The sequence below is a fragment of the Haliotis asinina genome, chromosome 16 (assembly GCF_037392515.1).
Source record: "Haliotis asinina isolate JCU_RB_2024 chromosome 16, JCU_Hal_asi_v2, whole genome shotgun sequence".
Classification (NCBI taxonomy): Eukaryota; Metazoa; Mollusca; class Gastropoda; order Lepetellida; family Haliotidae; genus Haliotis; species Haliotis asinina.
In genome coordinates, this window is record NC_090295.1 from 25,875,664 (window position 1) to 25,899,618 (window position 23,955).

Sequence of the window (23,955 nt, forward strand, 5' to 3'; positions counted from 1 at the left end):
CAACACAAGTAAATAGGAAGTTTCACATTTTGTCTGTTGCGAATCATTTTGCTTTACGGAAACAAAAACAAAAACAAAAACATTCAAAGACGGTATCATGCTTGCGCTGAAGAATAATTTGTAGTTTGCGCGCCATGTTATGCAAGGAGTCTGTTACCCTGAGAAACGTCGCAGTGGAAGCATAGAAGTCGCAACATGGCCAGCACTGACCTCGGAGGTCGACTCAGCACTGAAGGGAGACCAAACAAACTGTCTTCTTTGGTCCACGCTGGGCAAACTGAGATAAACAATAGAACCTTTGAAATTGTTTGGTGTGGGCCTAGCGATGGTGAAATACCATGGCTGAAGCACGCGGGACTTGGCTGGTTTAATTCCAACGCTGACTAGCAGCAGGCTACCAGCGCCTGTTTGTGCAGCGACAATACCACCAAGACAATGGGACCATAGTGCAAGTACATTCTCTGGCTTGCGATCGAGTTTATGCATGACGAACTTGTCGACGGAAAAATCGGTATAAATTTGCATATCTATACAAATGCACGCAGATGACGTCATGGACAATATTATATTGTTAGCAACTTCTGTTATGGCCATGCGCTAAAGCCTAATAAAGCCATACGTAATAATACATGGGTGGTTACACACGTGGTTGCTTATCAACTATATTTTAAAGATTTTGTGTTGAATACACACCTTACTGTAGATCGAGCCCTTGTGATGATTCAGCAAACATCCCATGGATGGAGCCCAATTCTGAAATTCACAGCTGAATAGGTGAAGGGAGGCAGGCAGACAGAGGGGTGGGGCGTTTTGGTGAGGGAACAGAACAGAACAGAATTTTATTCTCAAAAATAACATAAGGTGACACAGAGAACATACAGCAGTTTGATGTATATTAAGACAGAGGAAATTAGAATAGATGAAGAGAGGCAGGCAGAAGGGTGGAGCGTTTTGGTGAGGACATGACTGTTTTTCACTGCTGCAAATCAACAGGAATACTCCGAGAAAGAAAAAAACACACCAATTAATAACAAAAAACCTGAAGTATATTGCTTAATATACTTCATATTATAATATTGTTGGTGTTTTTTTAAAGTGACAATTACATGGATTTTGGTTTTGTTGTTGATGTTTTTAAATTGTAAGACCTGATGTAGTATGTATGTAGCACTATATAGCATTGTAGTTTCAAAGGCGATCTATTTCTGGTATAAATTTATCAGTTGCGCTTGATCATACAAAATGATGTTTTCTCTGGGTGTTATGTGCCGAAGAGAGTATGTGGCCATTAAGAGCCTTTTGGAGTGAGTGTATTGAAGGCTTCTCTGGTTCTCTTAGTAATCAGTTTGCTCGAATATAGATCTATCTGTAATCTATCATGGTCGTCATTGACGTTATTGTTATACATTGTCATAATTTATCGTTGATTCTGTCTTTGGACAGAATGTGAAATGTTAATAATTTCTTAGCTATTCAAAAGTGCACATGTTGGAAATGGAAATAATAAACCATATGATATTACTTCTCTGGTCAAAATTAGACCGGCGAGGAAGCACATGTCATATCGGAAAGCATTACCTACTTTTATGACGAACAGACACTTGGCACAAATGTGACGAAGGATATATTCTCTCCGGGAGCAATCGTATACTAGCATACAAGAGACGCATGTATATAGCGATTGCAGAAGCAGTTTTCGTCGGTTGTGTGAAGAGAATTAGAGTAGAGACATTAATGATTATTGCACTGAGCAGCATTAATGCAATCCAATAAAACAGCATAATTTACTGATGTACGGGAACAATTACATATACGATTTGCCTTTCCAAATATCCAACAGATTTCCGTTGTTACTGAAGAAAAAGAGAGTTTAGCAAAAATGTCATATTCACAAGTATAAACAGAAAGCGCAATAAATATGACATATGTGTCCACTTTTACCTGTAAACAGTAAACACAACATTATGTTACTTCAACACAGACGTAAACTGACAAGTAAGTGCGCCCTGGCATATAAGATCAGTACAACGGCTCAGAACTATTCACAACTCAAAACACATGATACTTTTGTAACATTACATACTACATCTTATATAGTCGTTCAGATAAATATAAGATACTTTAATCTGGAATGTGAAGTCAGTGTTCTATCGCACAGTTTGAATCATACATCTGAAAATAATCACTAAATGTCTAATATGGATGAACGTGGAAATTAAAACTGGCAGCTGAATCGTGTTCAAAGGGCTGTCGAAGCAGGTCCAAGTAATAGGATTGTATTGTGAAGAGATCAAAGCGAAATTGTACTGGAAGATCAGTCCACTGTTGCGAGTTGCATGGCTTCCGTGAGCAAAATTTGAATATCTCCAAATATGCAAAACTTATAAATAATTTTATTTGAATTTTATTGGTGACACACCACTGAGAAGGGGTATGAATCAGTTAATACGATTTGCATAATAAACACGAAAATCTAATATAATAAAAAAATATCCGATACAGTTTCTTTATGCGTGAAAGGTCGCAACACTTTGAAACCATAATAATGACGAATATCACTAATATTCACACACTTTAGCACACTATTACATATCTGCAGATGGTGGAGGCTGCCGAATATTGCACGCTATGCTATCATCATAAACAACCGTTGTGTAGACTCGAGAATGTTGCTTATCCTACTGTTAACGATATTCCCAGTTACAGCAAGGCAGTTCATAAGTTATCGATAACGAAGATAAAATAGTTTCCGATTGCAAGAGCAACGATATACTCCATCGCCACCTGGGCAATGTGACCCCCATTCAGTCATGACCATCCAATCACCAATATAAATGGCCATAATACTGAACAACCATGTTATACCGATGACCAGTTGTTCCTTCTTGGAACCCCATTGGGCCCTGAAACACACACTGGTAACTGTAGCAGGAAGGTGAAAATGTTATTCGAGCGATATCTGATTTTAGGGTGCGTAGTGCAGGAACACTACATGTCATCTGGGACATATATTATCACAGTGGAACACTGACTTGACGAAATCGGCGACTACAGTAATTCAAACTCTCGTTTCGTAAGAGCGGCTTGGCGTTCAGGCGAGTATTAGGCTTTCTATTTTGATGACTGTGCCTTAATCTTTGTTTACCTTGGATCTTGACCGCCGTCTTGGAAAACCACAATTGTCGAATGAAGTCACAATCATCACCTATGACGTCATTTCGAGTGTGATAACATTTAAATAAACTGTTCAGTTCAGCTCAACCTGAAACGTCGTAAAAATAAACTCAAGAAGTTGCTTTCCCTAAAATTTGTCCTGTATTTAAATAAACGTCAGATTGGAGTGACTCCACGGTGCCACATGACGTAAACAATTGAATGGTGCTTAAACTTCATTAGCCCAAGGGCGCATCTTCTTTAACACCATTATTTCTAACCCTGAGGGTGATAACTTGGGACTCATTCTCACTTTGTCTTAATCCACCATAGTACAAACGTCTAGAAATACACAAATTGAATAAAAGCTCATTGACGCTCTTATCCATATGAACCTCAGTTTATCGTCCAATATATATAATTGTCAGATGGCCATATCGGCCATTTCGTAAAATGACTGAAAATGTCGAATTGTCAGTCTTTTCGTGAAATGACTACGAGGATCAGTCATTTCGCCTAATTTTGTTTAACACCAATAATTGTACTTCGGTCATTTCATACAATTTCACTTCATAGCATGATCTACAAAAGAAAGAGGATCACAATATCTACATCAATAATTGCCAATAACAGTTGAACTTAGTGTGTCAACGACTGTTGCGCTTCAGTTTGGTTGGCTTTGAAATATATTCACACTTGCTGTGTTTAGATGAGCCAAACCTGACAACCCCTTGTTGACCAGATATTGATGAAATGAAATTCCATGAAACCGGCGAGGTATATTGTTGTTATAGAAAATGACGCGAAATGGCTGACCTTAGTCATTTCACTTAATGACTGATTTCACAATCTGCCTGTAATATATACTAGCTCATATAATTATACGCGCGTGCGTGCGAGCGTGCGTGCGTGCGTGCGTGCGTGTATTGGCTGTAGCTATACAGCCAGGTTGACTTGAGTCACAGGGGGGATTTCAACTGGGCCTGGTGGTGATGGGCTCGGCGCTCATATTAATTACCTTTCATTTCACAGGTGACAAGTAGACGGGGACAGAACGACTTCTCAGTCGCCCTACGCTGCCCCGCGGCAGTGGAAGAATACATGAACATTCCGAGCGCCCTGAGTAACATGCCACTCTATGACTCGGTTTTGGGCGATGCTAATCAGTTATTTCAACATCAAAACACTTTTTCTATTGACGAGACTCACCCTGAACAGACAACAAGAGGCCGTTGGGTGTGTTTTTCTCCAAATCCGGGTGTGAAGTTACCAGTTGTATTTATATAGATCAAATGTCAGCGAGGCATTTGTAGAGGCGACTTCATTTCACAAAACTGTTATGTGGTCAATAAAATGTGCATTAATCACCTCGTAGAAATATCTGAAAATTAAATTTAAAGTTTCCTTTTTGAAATTCCTCTGCAGGTCGACATCAGTTGAGTGACACGTCCTGCGTTTCAGCTGTCAGTTCTATTATCAAATCGTTTTCTTGAATAATCCACTCTCAAAGTGCTACTGAACAGCCCTGATCGCTTCAAGCCGCTGTCCAGGGTACAGAAATAGCCCCAAATCGCCTTTCCCTTCAAATACCCGAATTGTTTTGTGTCATTTCACACACCAGCGAGCACAGTTGGTCGTGGTAAAAAGACCCTCATAAATATTCATGAGCCCAGGAGCTTCACTGAGCATGCCCAGAATGAAGTTAGAAGCAGTGTTAAACATGGCGGCGCCGCGACGGCTTGTGCGAATCTGGGCTCCGATTTTTCTTGGATATTTATTTTATTTTACTGATATATCATATGCCAGAGAAGGTGAGTGAGCAATTATTGCATATGTAGATACTTGTGTCTTCAAAATAGTTTATTACAGACATTGTTGGGAGTTGGCTCCGTGTATGGAAGCGTCCGAAGCGATGTGATCTCGCAGCCGCTGACAGGCATGCTTGACGGATATCTGTAACGGGACCAAAACACTGGGACTTCTGCAGACAGGGACTGTTTCCAGCGAAATCACGGATACTGTGGATTTGTGTTAATAGTCCGTCTGTTCGAACAACGTGTGAAAGATCATAAGAATATTCATATAACGGATTGTACCAGTGGAAAAAAATTCCAACGGGACGGTCCTGTGTGGAAGGATTCTCTCGGATTATCTCAGATTCTAATCCCCTGAGATTGGGTGTTTTACGGATTTATTATGTGCTCATATTTTATCTGACGTTTTCATCCAACCATCGGTTTGTACAACTGCAACAATGCGGCTGGTATTTGAAATTAGTAATGGAAAAGACCATAAAGATCTACTTGCTAGATTATAAAAACGGCACCGATTATATTTCTTGAGTATCACCCAAAACACATTTACTAATTCCAAAATATCCTACACAGCTATCTCAAGGCCAGCAGGTATAATTGAATCGCACGTTTATTCTAGAGATCATAAGCTGACTGATGTGACAGAATATGCATCAGATGTCGCGAATTTTCGGCTCGAAGCAGATCATAGAAACCGAGAGAATTGCGCGTAACAGTTTGTAGTGAAAGAACGAATGTTGTGTATTTATAAATAAGAGTCTGTTCGGATTGACAGTGAACGGAATTATTATTGTTTATCACGTAGATGTAAACATCACAGTGAAATTCGTATGACTGTTTAGTTTTTCAACACTTCACATTGTTAAGAGGATTTTGGTCCATTCGTTTCTACTTAATTGCAGCACCCTCATGAAACTATATCACATGTATCAGAATCTACCCACGGTATCAGACCATGAATTTCCACCAGTCATTCATGATTTGATAAATGTAACATTGCCTAGAGAGGCAGGAGAATTCAATTTGTAGTTAGGAATTGAAAGGGTCGAATTCAAACGAGGTTCTTGTTTTCTTTTCAATCTTGTGTCAGTTGTAACATTGTGAGGAGATTGGTCTTGCGAGCAGCCATCCGAATTCTGGGTTGTTTTGACTTCGGGAGACATGGCTTCTGATTCTCTCCAACAGACACACACCATCCTCAACCCGTGATGAGATATATTTAAAGCCCTGACCACCAGTTTTTCTTTCACAGACCGAACTTGTGTTTGGATTGGAAATTTTTGAAAATGTTTCTTTGGATATTGTTAAATGATTTTATTCACTGGAGGGGGATATTTGATATTTTAAAGTGGTATAACTAAAACTGAATTTCAGTAGACTGAAAAGTTTTGAAATTATGCAAGGGAATGTCAGCTGATGAGTTACACTTTTTTCTCTCTGCAAAATATAATAAGATATCTGTGTGTGTGTGAATGTTGAGCATATGGAAGTGGTTAAGCAAAAGGTTATCTCTAGACAAGAATCCATTGCAACTGCTAAAATGTTTTTAGTGTGGACTCTTTTATATTTGCAGCACCATACTGAACTTTGGAAATTCACGTCTCAACAAAAATAATCACCTATGTGTAAATAAACTGTCTTGAATTTTGAATGAAGTGAACAGAGTAAAAAGTATCTGGACGTGCTTTTGGATGTTTGCATGTCAAGTGTAGAGTTAGAATGGAGTGTGTGGGCAAGTAGGTGGAGAGTCATTAAGTATGTGATGAGGCTATTATTATGAGCTGCTACCGCCCCCTAGTAGTGCTAGTAATTAGGAGAACGTCCCAATGGTAAGGCAATGCTTATGGCTCACTGTAAACTTAGAGCCTAAGTGTTACCTCTATAAATTGAGGTATCAGCCACAGTGCTTGTATAGTGGCTAAATGCAAGCTCGTATATATATGTAAAAATCCTCAGATGGGTTTCATACCGGTAAAGCTGCCCTTAAAACTGGGCATCATTTTGATTTCATATGTTTGTATTGTATATCAATTACAGCTGTTGAGTTATGGTTGATTTTACCAGCAATAATTGAAATATTTGCTAATCTAAGGACATGTCTGTTGTAACTTAAAGACTATTGGAACAGATGAAAAAAGTACGGATCTAAATATGGTTTTATTATTCCTCTTGTCACCAATGGTATCCTATGAAGCCTTGACCCCAACCTTGATTATAAAACATATCAGAATATTTGGACAAACAAGGCATGATGCATCATAACCAAAGATTTGTCAAAAGAACTGCCATTCCTTGAAAAGTTTTTGGGGAAACAGTTGTTTTGTTGAAAGCTAAGACTTTTTGACGTTTGTTTTTTCAGGTCAATATTTTTTGTAACATATATTGTTAAGTTTACACTCTGCAAGAATGTATTTAACTGATCATTTGAGCCTCTGCTTCTAAATTGGCATTGTTGAAACACAAGTGACATCTACAAAGCCATCGCTGATAAGATACGATATGATATTTTATTGCATAGCATTCTATGAACAAACAGTGGCAATATTCACAACTGTTAAACTGCCAATACCCAGTATATGAATAAACATGAAATTGGAACTTGCTTCTCAAATTGTGACTTTTGAAGACTGAAATTATGTCTGAATATCAAGTCTGGTTAGACTACTGACGACTAATGTGTTATGTCAGAAAGTGGTAATTGTTGATCGTTCAAGATCTGAACTGATGGAGGTTAGTTAGTACACAAAGTCGCATTTGTTGTAAGGTGAATTGTAACAGTAGAGGGGCATAATTAGAATAACTGATCAGGTATCTATAGTTGAAATGTCAGCTTTCTCCAGCATCAAGTGTACACCATGATCACTTCTTACATTTCAAGGTGCTTTATTGAAACATTTCGTGATTGTGGATTGTTTGCTGTCTTGGCAAGCGATGTAATGCCCTGTTGGATAGGCTGTAATTTGGGGTGTATTGTGTGAGCTTCTCTTTGGCAGTGTGTGAAAGGCTGGGCCCTGGGATGGCTGTGCTTTCTCCACACATTCCAGTGCATGTCTTCTTTCTTTGTTCTCACTTGGGCACCTACCTCATGGGCTGGCTATTCTCAGTGATTACAACCCTCTCAATGCTTCCCAAATACAATTCCATTATGTGAAAAGCTATGAATACAGGTTGCGACACTGGTGTATGGCTTCCTCTGATCTTGCTCGTTATTAACTGACGACCATTCCCTGTAGGTGGGTATTATGACAGGGCCTGCCACCATCTGCCTAGCCTGGTTCTTTGTGAGATTAGAGAGCATCTAGTTCAAGTGCTTCTACTACAAAATACTTAAGTCTTTATTTGCTAGCCAAGAGATTAGAAGCTCTTATTCAAATTCACTCTCATATCCATATTAAAACTTGGCTTTTTGCTTGAGCAAATATGGTGAATGTCCAGATGTTTAGTTTCGTAATTCCCTTATAAATGTGATGTCGTCACATTTTAATATGAGCACCCACCCACTCCTGACCTCATTTTTTGAAAAGTTTAATTTGAGTAGTTTTCACCTGTTCATATGTTGTCTTCTGTCTGTTTGAAACTTGATATATGTCTCCTTGTGTCTGAGTGCCGACTGTCAAGAAGCTGTGACCATGCATATATATCTTTATCACTTTCACAAAGTTTTTTCACCTGACTTAATCTGCAGGTTTCAGTATCACTGGGGTTCGGAGATATTTAACTGAGACTGGAAAATTATAGTTGATGTTTACTTCCCGTCTGCCACAACAAACATGTAAATTTCCTAAGTTTGCTGTTCCCTCACTCTGTGAGTACTTCCATACGATCAGGTCACCAGGCCTGTCCTGGATTATGTTTTCAAGGAGTGAATAAATTTGATTTACAGAAAGTTAACCAGTGCAAGAGGCCTAGATGTTGTGCAGGTGTACATGTAGTGGAAGTGAAGACACAAACCAAACTCAAGTGTTGTTGTGTTTTTGTAGTTCCTCCAGCAGGACCTTTAGAGTAGAATCCACAAAGCAGTATCATTCTATCATTATGTATAATCTGTTATAAGCTAGAACAAACAAAGAGTATTACTATTATTACTTTCTTGAAGTTGGTGCTTTTCTGTTCTTTCAATTACTTACAGGTACTCATATTGGACCCTACATTTGGATGCAGGACCTAAAAGTACAATCAGAACATCCATAGGAATAGTTAATTGTTTTGCAAATGACTCTTACGTGGTTATACCTTGCCCTAAAGTTAAAAAGCAACAACTGCCAATTTAGTCAGTGGAAGACCCGAAACGCTAGGTTATGTTTCGATATCAAAGAGACTGCCTTAATAATGGATAGGTTTTGACATACAAGAAAATGACTGAAGGGTTTAGGGTTGTTTCATTGTACATCATTTTGCATCATTTTTCAAATAGTCTGAACATGTTGATAAATGTTAAAATATGCTTATAGATATCTTTTTGGAGATGGCCTTTTCTGTGATGTATGTTGTAATATTGTTAAAATTATACAAGAATTTTCCATTGCAATGTTATAACACAGTCCTGCTCTGTATAAAGGAGGCATTGAATTCCTGAGCCATAACACATTTGCAATCTGATATGATAGCTTGTACCAAAATTAGAATATTATGTAGTTTATCCCCCCACTCATTATGAGGTACCTTGGCATTGTAGTAGTGTGTGTGTGTTTGTATAGCACTAACCTCGAATCAATTTAGTGGAGATAATGACATTTAAAGGTGAAATGCCCTATCTCCCAGTTTGGAGGGTTCATAAACAAAAGGTTATGGTGGAGAATAATTTATGGCCATAGTTGGCAGAGACTGTGTCATCGAAACTGTCTGAGTTTACAAGCTACAAAACATGCTCTCATTCATGTGTATACCAGACACTGTTGAAGATTGAGATAGCAGACAGTAAATATGTTTATGTCTTTTCTTCCATGTTAATCACCATATAGTCTTTTTGCATGTAATTGTTTATTTACAGTATTGTAGTGTGGTTTGAAGTTAGAGGATGAAGGCAGGGTAGTGGTGTATACCATTTCATGAAATGTACAAAAAGAATAACCAAGTGTTACATGAATATTAACATGGCAATAGTATCCAGAGCATGGTTTAATGGCTAGATAACTGAACATGTCTACTGACATGGTGAAATAATGAAATTTTCTGTGAAAACAAAATACTTATTCTATCATCACAACACTGGCAGAATAAATCAACTGAAAATATGAATAAGATGTACAAAAAATTGTACTAGTCAGTACGCATCAGAGAGGTGGTTAGCTTGAGAAAGCTAGGCCTTGTCAACAGAGCAAAAAGGTTTGTAGACAATTTTATTTTAATGTCACCAAAGGTTAAAATTAGGTGTAATTTGTACATAGGAGGTAATAGCCTTGGCCTAGGGTTGGAAACAAGTGGCCAATTGGAGGACAAAGGTTATTGTAGTTTACTTCAGCTTTGGTAGTTCAGCTTGCTTGGAATGCTATTATGACTTGGTTTCACCTTCTTGATTTCACTTCATTAAAGTTGCAGGTGGAATGTGAGAGTATGGAGCCATTTGTTTGCATGGTGTGCCATGTTTGTTGGCCTATGTTTCATATGAAATCATATATATTTAATCGATCAAGGAAACTTCATAATGGCATATTAGGTTTCAGTTTTCAATCTTTTGTCTGTTTTATTTTGCTGGATGATGAGTTTGGGTTTTGAACTGGATGTATCTTGGGATTGAGATGGCATTTTGTTGTTTTTTTGTAGCAGCAAAGATGTTTGAATGAAAACATTGCAACTGTTATGAAATCAGTTGTTTCTTTCTCTTTAAGTGTCAGTTTCCTGTTCCTCTAATAAACAGAAGGGATCACTCTGCTTAAGTTGTAGTGGGATTGACAAATGGTATGGATCTTGCTGTAGCACCAGGAAATATACAAGCGTTTTGAAGGTGATTTGTGATGTGGAGGGAATCTAGGCTATAGGAGGTAATAAGAAATATGAAAAACTATTTTTCATAGAAAATAAGTGACAGCTTGTCCTAGGTAATTGTACAATCTGTGTCATTTCTCACATGACTACTTAACTAGTACCTTTGAATGTTCCTCAAGCAGGGCATGAACACTAGAATGTGCTGTCAGAGAGATTTTTATTGTAAAAAGCGATTCATCTCCACAAGGGAAATATTAGTTTCAAGTGTAACTACTCGTAATGTGGTTGTTTGTTGGGAAACAACAAAATCAATGCTTGCTACGCTTAAAATGTATTTTTAGAAACACAACAATGGACAGACAGCCTGCTTTTGCTACGAGAAGAGATTTCATTATCAGTTGGTTAGATATGCTCTTTTGTGGAAATGTATGAAATCAGACCAAATTATGCTGCAATGTAAGAAAGCCATAGTTACTTTCTGTTGGACTCAGAGAGTGTTAAGAGGCGGTTTAAAGCTGTACTACCTTCTGATATCACAGCATCAAGTAATCATTCAGACATATGGCAGATCTGCATGTGGGATATATTATGTACTCTGACAACCTTGTGAAAAAGCAGTATGTGGGTGCAAGTTCTCGGCTATTCTAAGCATCACCTGCCTTATTGTTGTCAGGCCTTTTATGTGGCATTGGTCTTCTAAAGTTCAAGAGTTTGGATTTCGTTACACCTTTTATTTGTTTGGGTAAACAAGTTGTGAAACTTTTATTTCTGCACACTTGATGGAATGCCCATTCACTAGCCTCAGAGGATCTTCAAACAAGGGAAAATTGAAACCTGTGTTCAAATACAAGGAAAATGAAGGTCTAGTGGTTGTTCCCTAGGCTTCAGTTTTCGAATACCTGATACCATAATGTTTGCTTAAGATGTCTGTCTGGGAGGGGCACATATTTTATGGACAAGTAAGACAGATATGTAAGCACACTGAGAAAACAATGAATTTAAAGCAGTAATGTCCACCAAGGCCATTATTAGACTTACATATACTCTTTGGAACTAAGCTGTGCCAACTTCGTAATCATGACTATATCATTACTGGTTATGATCTGGATTGGTATGAGAATATTGAGATAGGTCCACCTTATAACTTTGTGAATGGCTTCATGTCAGTGATAAATTCAAAAAGCTTTCAATAATTTATTTGTTATTAACAACCCAAGATTTTTTTTACGAGTCATTATGTGCAAACACACTTAGTTTATAACTTGCTTTTCACTGGCTTTGTAATGTATGCATTTAGATGCAGGGCTCCAGATATTTTTTCAATATAAGAGTACTGGGAAAAGTTAGTGTACTGAATGGAATTTTAACAGCATGTAAGTAATGTGTTTCATTTCATATATGCACCACAACATTGCTACTCTTGTGTAAACAGGTCAATAAACAATAAAGCAATACTTTTTCAGATAAATACATCTGTAAATGATTCTAAGACCGTACACCATTGCTATGGTGCTTATCTGCTACATTTTCTGATTTTTTTCCTAGCGTATCATGCATATTTTTTATCCATACATATGCCAATATGGCCCTTATATGGAGCCCTGTAGATTTGCACTGTAGGTACCCGATACTCTTAAATTAAAATGCTGGTAATGTATTTGAGCGATGCCAATATGATTAGTAGTTGAACACAAGGAATTGGAACACCCTGGTGTTTGTTTGATGGCATCGTCCTCAGGGTCACCATGCTCCTTTACATACTTAGAACATATATGGGTTATTATGAGTTGTTCACTGGTCATGAAGGGTGCATGGGTTGATGTACACACGATGTTTGTTCCCTGAGCCCAAAGGATGAGGGGAACATAAACATCAAGGATATATCAGCCCATGGGCCCTGAGGGACTAGTGAACAACATATTTATCTTACCGTACACGTCAATGTTTATTTCTACCGTACACCTCAATCTTTATTTTTAACTGTTTGAAGCATGGGTATCGGATCATATACTTCAGCCAACATGTGTGAATCAAACGATTCAAATATTGCATTTTACTGTTTTTCCAGCTGGTATTGCCTTAGTAAGTCGCTGCGGTGTAATTCACCATCTTCATATTCACAGACACTACATTTGAACCTCTTCTTAAACTAAAGTTCATTTATTGGAATGTGAGGTAAATCTTTTGATAGTGATGGCTAGATTTTGCAGACAAAAAACCAAAAAAACAAATTTAGAGTTATGTCCCTTCCATCGATTTGCATTCCCAAAACATCAGTGATTTCAGTGTATCATGTGTGATTCAGTGTTATTCGAGATACCAAATGAGTTACCATTGGTAGTGGGGTAGCCAATCGGAAGACAACATTTACGTGTGAGGTGAGATTTTATGTGAAATCGGCCCTCACTCACAAATATTGAATTTGAATGTACCAAAGTATTTTATGCAGCCTTCATTTCTTTCTGAAATGATTTTTCAGAATGAATCATCCGATGTTTTTGTTGCTATCAGCTTTTCCATTATTATGACCCTTCCTTCATCTGCCTTAGAAAATGTGAAAAAAAGAAAAAAAAGTCATGATCTCAGTCTGTGGTGAGGAACCCATCTTGTGAACCACATGTCTCATTCTCTCATGTTGGTGAAATATCATTCCATTAAAGTTCTTGTTGCAACCATGAAAATGAGAAAAGCTGAGGATAACTTGAACATGATACCAAATGCAGAATAATTTTGTCAGCAGTTTGTTTTCATGACTTTAGTGTTTGACATTTAACAGATTAAATCGTCAAGCCATGAGATAATTAGGAATATCCCCTCTCTCATGGTAATATTCAGTTTGTGAATGTGGCTGGATTTGAAAAGCATATCGGTTGTTATTTCTAAATAAATATGCAGGAATAAAAGTATGTATTATCTAACACAATTAAAAGGGGTTTAATTCTTCAAATTATTTTTATTGTGAGACAGAATAGGGAAATTTTTAGTGTGTACGTAATAAGAACAAAGTTGGAATGTTTGTTATGTTTTGTGGTTTCACATTTTTCTGATGAAAGTTAAGAACAGATTTATGATGTATTGTGATTGTAATCATTGGGAATCACTGGGGAAAGAGTACTGTTTAGCTTCAAAATGGTTATTTTGACTTTTCCTTTTGATATATTTGTTTTGTATTCTGCAAGTTGTGTTTATGGCTGATATGTAGATAATGGTGGACTATGAATTTTATTACCAAATTACATTGTTGTTTTTAGTTATTATGTATGGTGGTTGTTGTGTTGTTGAACACCGAATTAGCGTATGATGCCACAGAGACATGTGGTTTGTTTTGCATTTTGACAATATTGATTGTCAGTGCCTTGTTAAACACAACACTGTCACATTAGCTATGTTTAGAGTGTATCTGCATATGTCTGCAGGCTTTGCTAGATAGGACTATTTCTACCAGTACATTGATATTAGGAGAGTATTATTTATCGTATTCATCAGCTTTCACAAGCTGCCAACCAATTATGATGAATTTAGATAATAATTAAACGACGTGACCAGTTTGAGAATTGATGGATTAGAAAGGGGTCTAGAATTTCACAACAGAGTGAGTTTTGATGTCTAATGATTCTCTGGGGATTGAGGAATCATTATGGGAAGGCTACTGGGGTCTCATATGACAGTGCTGACCACTAAGGCATGGAGAAAGCCTCATTTTCATGTGGCACACTGTCACCTTGTTTTGATTACCTCCCCAGCAACATGTTGATAACTAGCTGTCATTTTCTTATAAAAGAAATGTTGATCAAGCTGATTTCTTAATAATCTGTAAGGTCCTTCTAAGAAGTGTTTCCATGAATGGATAAATATGTTTCAATTTCCTCTCTGCAATGCTTTGTTCTTGTAAAGAGTGTCTGCATATGTTGGTAATTGTTGGCGGTATATGCTTCTTCTCCTTTTCTTGTACATCTGTTTTACTCTTACCTGTCCACAGGATGCTGACAGCTCAGAAGAAAGAGCAAAATCTGCTGAGATAACTGACAAAAAAATGAAAATGCTGTGTACTGAAGTTAGAACTGAAGTTTGAAGATTTGTGTCATGGACGATTCTTGCAGTGGTTTTGTTCATCTTGTAGGTCACAAATTACTTGAGTTGCCAGTTCTTCCGGAATTTTGTGATTGTATGTAAGCTATTATAAATAATTTTAAAATAATTTCAGTTCTAAACTTTCCGAACTTTGGTCGAAGAATCAGCTCGCAATATATTATTTCCATGATCATGTGGTGACCTCTACATGTTTTAGTGTGAGCGTATATAACCATGGTAATAGCACTTTTTCATCAATAGTTGATTGGAAGTATTCAGAGAATTTTCATTTGTGATCCTGCAGCATGAATCACCTTTTGAGACAGTCAGACTTTAATGAATTCAGGGTTTTTTTGTCATTTATATTTTGTGTGTCAAAGAATGTTCAAATTTCAGCAGACAATGCCGGAGATCATGTTAGATTTGGTCAGATGGAATAGTCAGAACAACAAAATTACAACAAAGTTATGTATCAGGACAACAGGGCTATGCACTTGTAAAGAAAGTTTGGAAGTGTTTAACATTTACTTGCATTTCTTTCTTTCCTTTATCCGCAGAAAAAAGGTCAATTTAAGCAGTGGAAAAGAAATCAAACTTCCATTTTGGTAAAGTCATTTCAGCCTACTCTTTGAAAAGACAGAAGAATACTGTATTTCGCTTGTTCTAGCTTCTGAAATGACAGGTTTTCAATATCATTTATATTTTGATTAACACATTTAAAGGATTTGACACAATAAGTAATTCCATATTGTTAATGAAAGAGCAATTTTCTATTTTGTACAGTGATGAAAGAAATGCTATTACCAGTAATCTCAATGTATATTAGCCTATTTCTAGCAATTCCCTTGTTTCTAAAATGTCATTTCTGTATTTTTTTAAATAGTTCATGTTGGTCTAGTACGATGGCAGAAAATTACTTTTTCATTTATTGACAATATCTGAACAGAATATTTATCACAACTATTGGTCAAGTGTTGGCAGTTAGGTTGTTTATTTTTATAGATTAGTGAATTTGTCTACATATTCACATAAAATACATGTACCCTTTAGATTATCACGTAACAACCTCAAATTAATTTGATGATAGATGAAAGCATATGTCATTATCTTTATGATGCTTCTTCTACCCTTGCCCTAGCTGCCACATACTGAGGCTATGTGGAATAGTGGAACACTGCACGATAGCCATGTATCTTTGTAATCTACCCAACTGAATCAACAAATGAGTTCGTTTGCATGGCTGCAAGTTTGGCATTCCCTGCCCACTGTTGTGCTTGTGGTATCCACTTCATACTCTCAACAACTCCAATTTACTTAAGTTCTACGAGCACTGATATAATAGCTGACATATATTGAGTTACACTTGAGATGTGCAAATATCAGAAGGGTTGCTAGCAAAATACATGTATTTCCACACATCATCTGTCAGAATGTGTCAGCATCTTTGTAAATATCTGCCAGGTTATGCAGCATTCCTAACATCTATCTGAGTCATGACAGCTATGCAATCAAAACAACATTTAAACCAGCATGGAAGTGAAAGGTAATTGTTATTAATGTGTGAAAATAGAAAAGGTAATAGTTTGTTCTGACAACTATTTTTCAGTTAATATTTTCAGTGAGCTAATATGGTGTGAATTTGGTACCAGTCGTTTCAGTCATTGAGTGGTGGCTGCTTAATGAAGGAAATATGGTGTAGTTGAGCAGAATCTCAAGCCTGAAAGTAGGTTTGAAGCTTAATACAGTAAAAGGGTTGATGCTCTACATCCCCATATTTAATTTCCAAGAATAGTTTCACAGTGACGAAAAACATTATTGACCAAAGCCTGTTTGTCTCCCTCTCCACCATCTTTGACGATATTTATGCCGTTTTTGGATGCTATTGTTGCCTTTTTTGGATGCTATGACTGCCGTTTTGTATGCTTGGCGGCTGTTCTTTGGTGCTGTTGTACCTAATAAGTGAGTTTGTTTCATTTCAAATGATAAGTTTTCCATTACAGAGTGTTTGTTCCGATTTTAGAGGATGTTATTGCAGTTTTGGAAGTTTATTTTCCTATTTTGGTGATTTTTGTTCTGTTTTTGTGTATTTGTGTTCAATTTTGATGATGTCTTCACTGTTTGTATGGTAGGCCTGAATAATGAAACAGTATTTTTACAGGGACTTTCCTGTGAAATACCATCCATTGTTCTGCCTGTTGTAGTATGCTGTCTGTTACCATTCCAGTGATACTCGAATGAAGACGCATGTTATGTCTCATCATTAATCCAACCTGTTAGTCACAGGACTTGATTACTTTTTAGATAAATTTGAAGTGTAATTGATATGACAGCATCCTTCCATCTTGCCTGAAGGATCATGGGAAGATATCTCCTGGAATGAACAGATGGCGGCCTGCTTGACCAGTAATGTAATATTATCATACAAAATAATTCAATTTATTTGACTACTGATTTTGATAAATACTGTTTGTGATAGCAAGGGATAATTGTCCTAATCTGGTGCTTGGGCACCTGGTCCATGGCGTTTCTATTGTTGCATCTCTTGCAGACAGTGATGCAGATGAATTGTTGTCTTTGAATTATTAATTGATGCAGGGTTGGTCTGGTATTTCAAGAATACCATGAGGAATATTTTGACAAATTTTCCCATTTTCTGTTGTCCACCTTCTGATTGAATCACAGATTATTCTCAGCTTGTGCTCTTCATACTGTTGTTTAATTTGCTGTTGAGAATGGTTATTTCTGTTGCTCCTAACTATTTACACACACGGTTTGGGGCATTAACTTGCCAATGGTCTTTTCATTAATGTGATTACATGTCTTGTCATATAGAGTTTGGTGACAATCCAGAAGTCTGTTGGGCAGATCGATTGTTGATTCAGTCAGTAATGGACAATGGCTGTGTTTGTGTCATCAGCGTGACCTTGCCTTGACTGATTATGGACCTGACAGCAGGTAGCGGACTGTTACTAACCCCACCTATTCTTATCAAGGGGACCAGTAACCAGTGGCCCTAGATTAACTACACACTCCCATTACTTGTCATTTCTATAGCTCTATCATTAAGCCTTGTACCACAATCTCGCCTTCTTAAGGTTATGTTGTTGATAAGAACATATACTATAGTCCAGCAAACTGTTTATATGCCAAAAGCATTATGGCTTAGCTGTATTGTTTTCCCTGTCATTGACTGTAATTTTGGGTCGAAACTAACAAACTTAGTTCACTGTATGTGAAGTTTTGCTTGATTTTCATGAACATGTTTTTGAAATGTTAGGTATTTGAAAAAGCCCCAAACAACATGGACATTTTTTATATGAATACTCCTTTCACATGTAGAAATAGTTTGATCACTTTGATATGGTATTCACCCCAAGTGAAGGCTGTTGTGTGAGAGAGCTATTTTAAGCTGTTATACTATGTAACAAGTGTTTGTTGTCAACACTAAATTCCACTCTCAACCCTACTTATCATATGACATTGCTACAAGCCTGGTGGCATTTCATTTATCAAACATGAGGAATTGATCACCAGAAGCTCCAAGTGGCAACACAAACCCTAGGAGGAATGCGGCATATAAACTGATCACATATTGAAAGTGCTGCTGTTCTCCAGCTCTCTGCTTTGTTGCTACTAGACTGGGGAAATGATAACATTCTACATCAAAGTTTCCACCAAGGGATATGTCAGTTTAGTTTCTTAATCACATGAGACAGTGAATGAAACATTTTCTGAGGCGATTGATCAGTTAGTTTATGATAAGAAACTTAGAGCTTGAGGCCTATTTTTCACCAGTGTCATCCACAAATGAGTATTTCATGTACCCTAGCTGCCTTTGATGGTATGCAGTAACTAGGATCAACGCCAACTGGTCACATTGTATTGATTAATTTGCCTTTTCAACTTGTCTTATTTTATATCAAGAGCGCTTGTATTTGTGCTAGGATAACTTAAAACAAACTTTGTGTAGATATATCAAAGGAACAAAGCTTCTCCTTCTGTGTAGAAAATTAGTTAAACTGTACTCAGTATTCATCGATTTTATTATGCTTAAATACATTTTCCTTTTCAGACTTAGGCGTTGATCTATTATTACATACTAAAGGTGCCTGGTATTAGAAGGGAGATGCACTTGTACATTGTGGAGTAGTTTGAAGCGAGAGACTTCAGCTCTGTTCCTGAAACCTGAACACAGACAGGTCTGCAAAGCTGAACACAGCACTAGGGCAGTCTGCTTAGTTTTTGTGGGATCTAATTTTACACACGGCTTAATGTTGATGGCAGGAGCATTTGTAGCCCAGAACGTTAACATCATCTTAATATTTGGAATGGTTCTGCTTGAAGTCATTCTGGATCTAGGAGAATACTATACTTCAGCTTAATGGCATACATTTGTTCCATAGCTGTCAGACTGAAACTGAATATTTACACATGAGTTTCTGTTCGAGTAATAAATATATTTTTCTTTTTCACATTGATAATGTAAATCACAGATAAATAGGGAAGGTGTAAAGAGCAGATTAGCTCATGAATTAGGTTTTAGTTTTACTGCTTCACTGTCTTCATGTTGCTACGAGTCCACATGATACAGTTATTGAACCATGGCTACTGTCAGCAAAACTGGTTAGTTACTGTGGTGTTACAAAGTTGCCATCTACCTAAATGTGGAAGTCATCAATTAAAAGTCATTATCCCATCATGACTTTTACTTATTTGAGACCAGCAGGATTATGATAATGTTGAAGTGGACAGATATGTTCGGTTTACCAGACAGTTTACTTGTTGTTGACTGGCATCCACCAAATCAAATAGACCTTGTCAGAGTACTCAGTGTTAATAATAGCTGCCTGTCATTTTAATTTTTTTGACGGGTAAATTTTGAAATTTTGTCATAGCTCCTTTGAGATATACTTGTTGGTTCAAATGTCCTATAACCATATGCAGTTATTGTATAATATATATGGCTCCTATCATTTTATTTGAAAATATTTAAGTGCCAGTATATTTGTTATAGTATTTTTTCTCCAGAGCAGGATAGCCATTTTTTTTTTCATTTTTTAACTAGAACTTCCACCAGCATGCTACATTTTTGAGCATTATTTATGACACAGATATCATATATCCCAACATGTATTGCTTTGTGACATTAACATAAATTTGCCAACATACTCAGTGGGGCAGTGGGGTAGCCATATATTTTAAACGTTCGCTCCCTTGTCACATGTAAGACAGGGGTTAGGATTCCCCACGTGTACAATGTGTGAAGCCGCTTTCTGGTGCCTTCCGCTGTGATATTGCTTGAATATTGATAAAAGCAGCATACAAGCATTCCTGCTCACTCTCTCACTTGACATACTTTGTCTTCCTGTGTTAATAAAGAAGTTCATCATGAAGCAATCCCCAAAGGTGTGTAACACCTTTGTTTCAGATATATCTGTGTAAGCATCATTGCTTGTGGCAGTGTGAGAAATCTCAAGATTCAACCATGGAAAAGGGTGGCACATGTCCTGATTCTCATTTGTAATTTTGGTGATCAGCCAGTTTCAGCTTTGATGATGAGCAAATCATTCTATTAGAGTAGTGGCTGTTAGTTTTTTAAAACTGAAGTAGGAAGTTAATGACTTTTGAATCTACATAAAGGTACAAAAATATCATTACAAGATAAATTGTAAATACATTTGAACAAACAACATGCCGTGCCATTCCATGAGTAGATATCACAAAGTAACATTTGCTGCCCTTTTGACAGTGACCCCATGTTTTTGCCAACTTGAAGATTGTAGCCTGTTGTGAATTCTTTGTGTTTGAACGATGCCATTTTTTTTCAAGCTTCAGGGTTACACCATTATAATACATGATGGTGACATTGCTTTCTGTTTTTTTTTATATTTGAATATATGCCCAGTCCCTAATTCATGTTGAAGTGCCCTTGATTTTACAAGCCCTATTAAAAATTATGCATTACCCAAAACTACCATGGCCACTGAGCGGAAGAAAAACAACTTCAGGGCAACCCTTGAGAGCATCTGTGAAAATCAGATGAATTCTCAATACCAGAAGTATCTGTGTTGATGTTGATATGGTTACAATGTAATGGCTTGCTGACTGAAGGAAGGGGGCACTTCCCCAGGTTTTATGTTACCTGGCTGGTGTTTTGGTAGAGAACATGGTGAAAACAGAGAGTTGAGCAAGCTGGGGTTGTTATGGAAGAAGCTTGGTCTGCTTGAGGTCTTGTTGAGATGAAGCCAATAGTGGGCCAACCCCCCTGTGGAATTTCAGAAACTGACTCTGACGTTTGTTCAAGAAGGTCAACACTTCCTCACACATTTGTTTCATTCTGTTGATATTTCAGACTGGATAAAATGTGTATGGGCTACTAATATGTGTACAATTTGCTGCCTGTATGAATGAAATAAAAGTGGTAGTTGGTACAAGGCCTGAAAAATTTCATAACCCCAACCTGTCCTAGCTGTAGTGCAGGAAGATAGTATTTTGTACTTAAAATTTGAACGTTACAATATTTTTAATTACCCTCTTTAGTCTTATGAAGCTTTATGTTCCAAGATGTTTTCCCTACAGATTATTTGAGTACAAAATAATTCTGTTTCACTAAGATCTACTTTCATATTTGATTATTATGACTTTGTCATGTATGAACAGAAGCAAATATTGAATCTTTAACAATTTCATTGAGTACAGATTTCCTTGTTTGGTTTCAAGTCCTATGGCTCTGTCTGTAAAAGTGGTCATAAGATGCAACATTATTCTTATGAACCAGCAAAAATCAATGACTTGCTGTGAAACTTACTTTCTATATATTTAATTCATCAATCAGCTGCAAAATACAAAGTCTATAAATGACATATCTTTATTGTAAGCAAGATGTATTTTCTTTCAGAACTTAGGTGGAAAGAACTACGAAAGTGTATTTCAGGTTTGAAATTATGTTGCTTTTATCAAAAGTGACTGGAAATGAACTGACAAGACAAAATTTTATCTTATTCATATGGACAAACATTCATTCACTTCTTGCTGGTCTTGTACATGTTTTCACTAGTTAATCAGGTTGATATGAACGTGATATGTGTTTTTCTTAACTTGATGTAATTGAAGTCACTGATTTTCTTTCGTCTACATTGTGGTTGTATTTTATTGATGAATAGATGAACAGCCTGTGAGTTTATATTTATTGTTGACGTTAAAACTGGTGTGGAGGTTGTTTATACCTTCATAGCAACCATCTGGATTTAGGTAATATGCACTCAAACGTTAGTTATTTGAATAATATAGTGATCAGACTTTGTGCAGTGATATTAGAAATTAAACTTTTGTGATATTTCCATATTACTGCTGTAGGTAGGATGCCATATCTTTTGCATGTCTTGCATTGGGAGCTGCATCCCGGACAGGTTCAGGGGGAATCCCCTTGAATAGCAGCCTTGTTTTGTGGTTCTATAATGTTCAGGATATTCATGTTGTAAGCTGAGTGATTCAGATTGTCATCAACTATCAGCAACTTCCTCAGTAATTATCCAAATTTCCCAACCACTGAAACATTTTTCATACATCAGTCAAGTTGATTAAAGATATGTGAATATGTGGAAGCCCACTGAATTCTGCTGGAAAGAAATGGATTAAGTATTATTTCCTGAATACAGCAACTCCTTAACCATTTCGTCTTTTAACCCAGAAGCATCAGAAGAGTCTCACTTTGACATGTCAGCCTTTGAAAACCTTACCTAAACACTATTTGAAATTTATGGCTGCAATAAGTTATCTAACTGTCACTGTAATCTGTAAGAGAAAGTTTGGATAGTAGGCTATAAATGCATTTAGTTGATGGTGGCGGGAGCCCTCTGTTGACAGGGATTTCCTCCAACCAGTGAAGAGGAACTAATGCACATCTGACAGCAGGGGGACCCTATTCTGGCCTACCTGGCCCTCATCAAATGGATCCAGTTTATTTACAATCTACTCGCCTGCTGTGCCAATCATTCTTTTGGTATTGAATCATCGGTTTACTTCTGATTTATTGAGGCTATGTTTTCAAAATGTAGATATGCTAATAAAAGTGTGTTTACATTTTATGTCAATGCCATTTGGAACAGATGAAGTGAAATGTGATGTTTGAACAAATCCTCACTAACTTCGCATTTTATTTCTTTTCGGTGGATATTGTTAGATGTTACGGCATGGGTATATGCACCACTCTTCCATCAGGTGGCCATTAGCTCTCATACCCTGTTGTTGTCAGGCACATACTATGCACATCTATAACTCTATCGTACGAGTAGACAGAGCTTTTACACAGTAATGTCAGCCGCAAATACTTGGACAAAATGAATGTGATGGAGATTTCTGAAGATGAATACAGTTTGAACATCATGTTATCATGTCCGAATAGTTGGGAATCTCTGGCTACGACAAACAATCGCATGTCTTCTTTCAGTAAGGACATTGAGCTCTGAAAGACAGTCAGTGCTTTTTGGTTATTGATCAGCACTGTCCGTGATATTGGCTAGCATGGAGGGTGACATAATCGAGTTGGACGGGCAATTTACACTGAGTAGCGACTGTTGTTGGCTGGCCTACCAGAGGAACCCAGAGTACTGAGTTGGAATAAATTGTGCATCTTCTGACACAGATGACAAGATTTCTATCATTCATTTCACTTTGTAAGTGCTTCACCATTTGGTTCATATAGGTCTCATGGTTGCCATTGGATAATATATGGTGAAAAACATGTATCAGACTTGTGTAAATGTGAAAAGGTGTTTTCAGTTTAAAGCCTTCAATATTCATCATAATTTATGTGTGAAGTGAGCAATAGTTAGTAAAAGACACATTTGTTTAATGAATGTTGCGAAATTTGCATTGTATAATTCTAGAGGAGATTTGCAGTTCAGAAACACCTTGATATTTGCGAAGCTGTCAAGAGTACTTTTTGTGTCATATGGCTGTCTCTTTTGCTCCTGAGGACACAAAAATTTAT

The 23,955-nt window shown here is 37.1% G+C and overlaps 2 protein-coding genes across 2 annotated transcripts in view; both read left to right on the plus strand.

Moving 5' to 3' along the window:
* Window positions 1–23,955, plus strand: part of LOC137268944 (uncharacterized) — a 280,426-nt gene that overhangs the window by 37,529 nt on the left and 218,942 nt on the right. The window lies entirely within an intron of this gene.
* LOC137267971 (ephrin type-A receptor 4-like) overlaps window positions 4,841–23,955 on the plus strand; it is an 88,267-nt gene continuing 69,152 nt past the window's right edge. Inside the window, exon 1 of the mRNA XM_067802430.1 lies at window positions 4,841–4,964. Coding sequence (XP_067658531.1) covers window positions 4,841–4,964 — 124 coding nt within the window. The remainder of the gene's footprint in view (window positions 4,965–23,955) is intronic.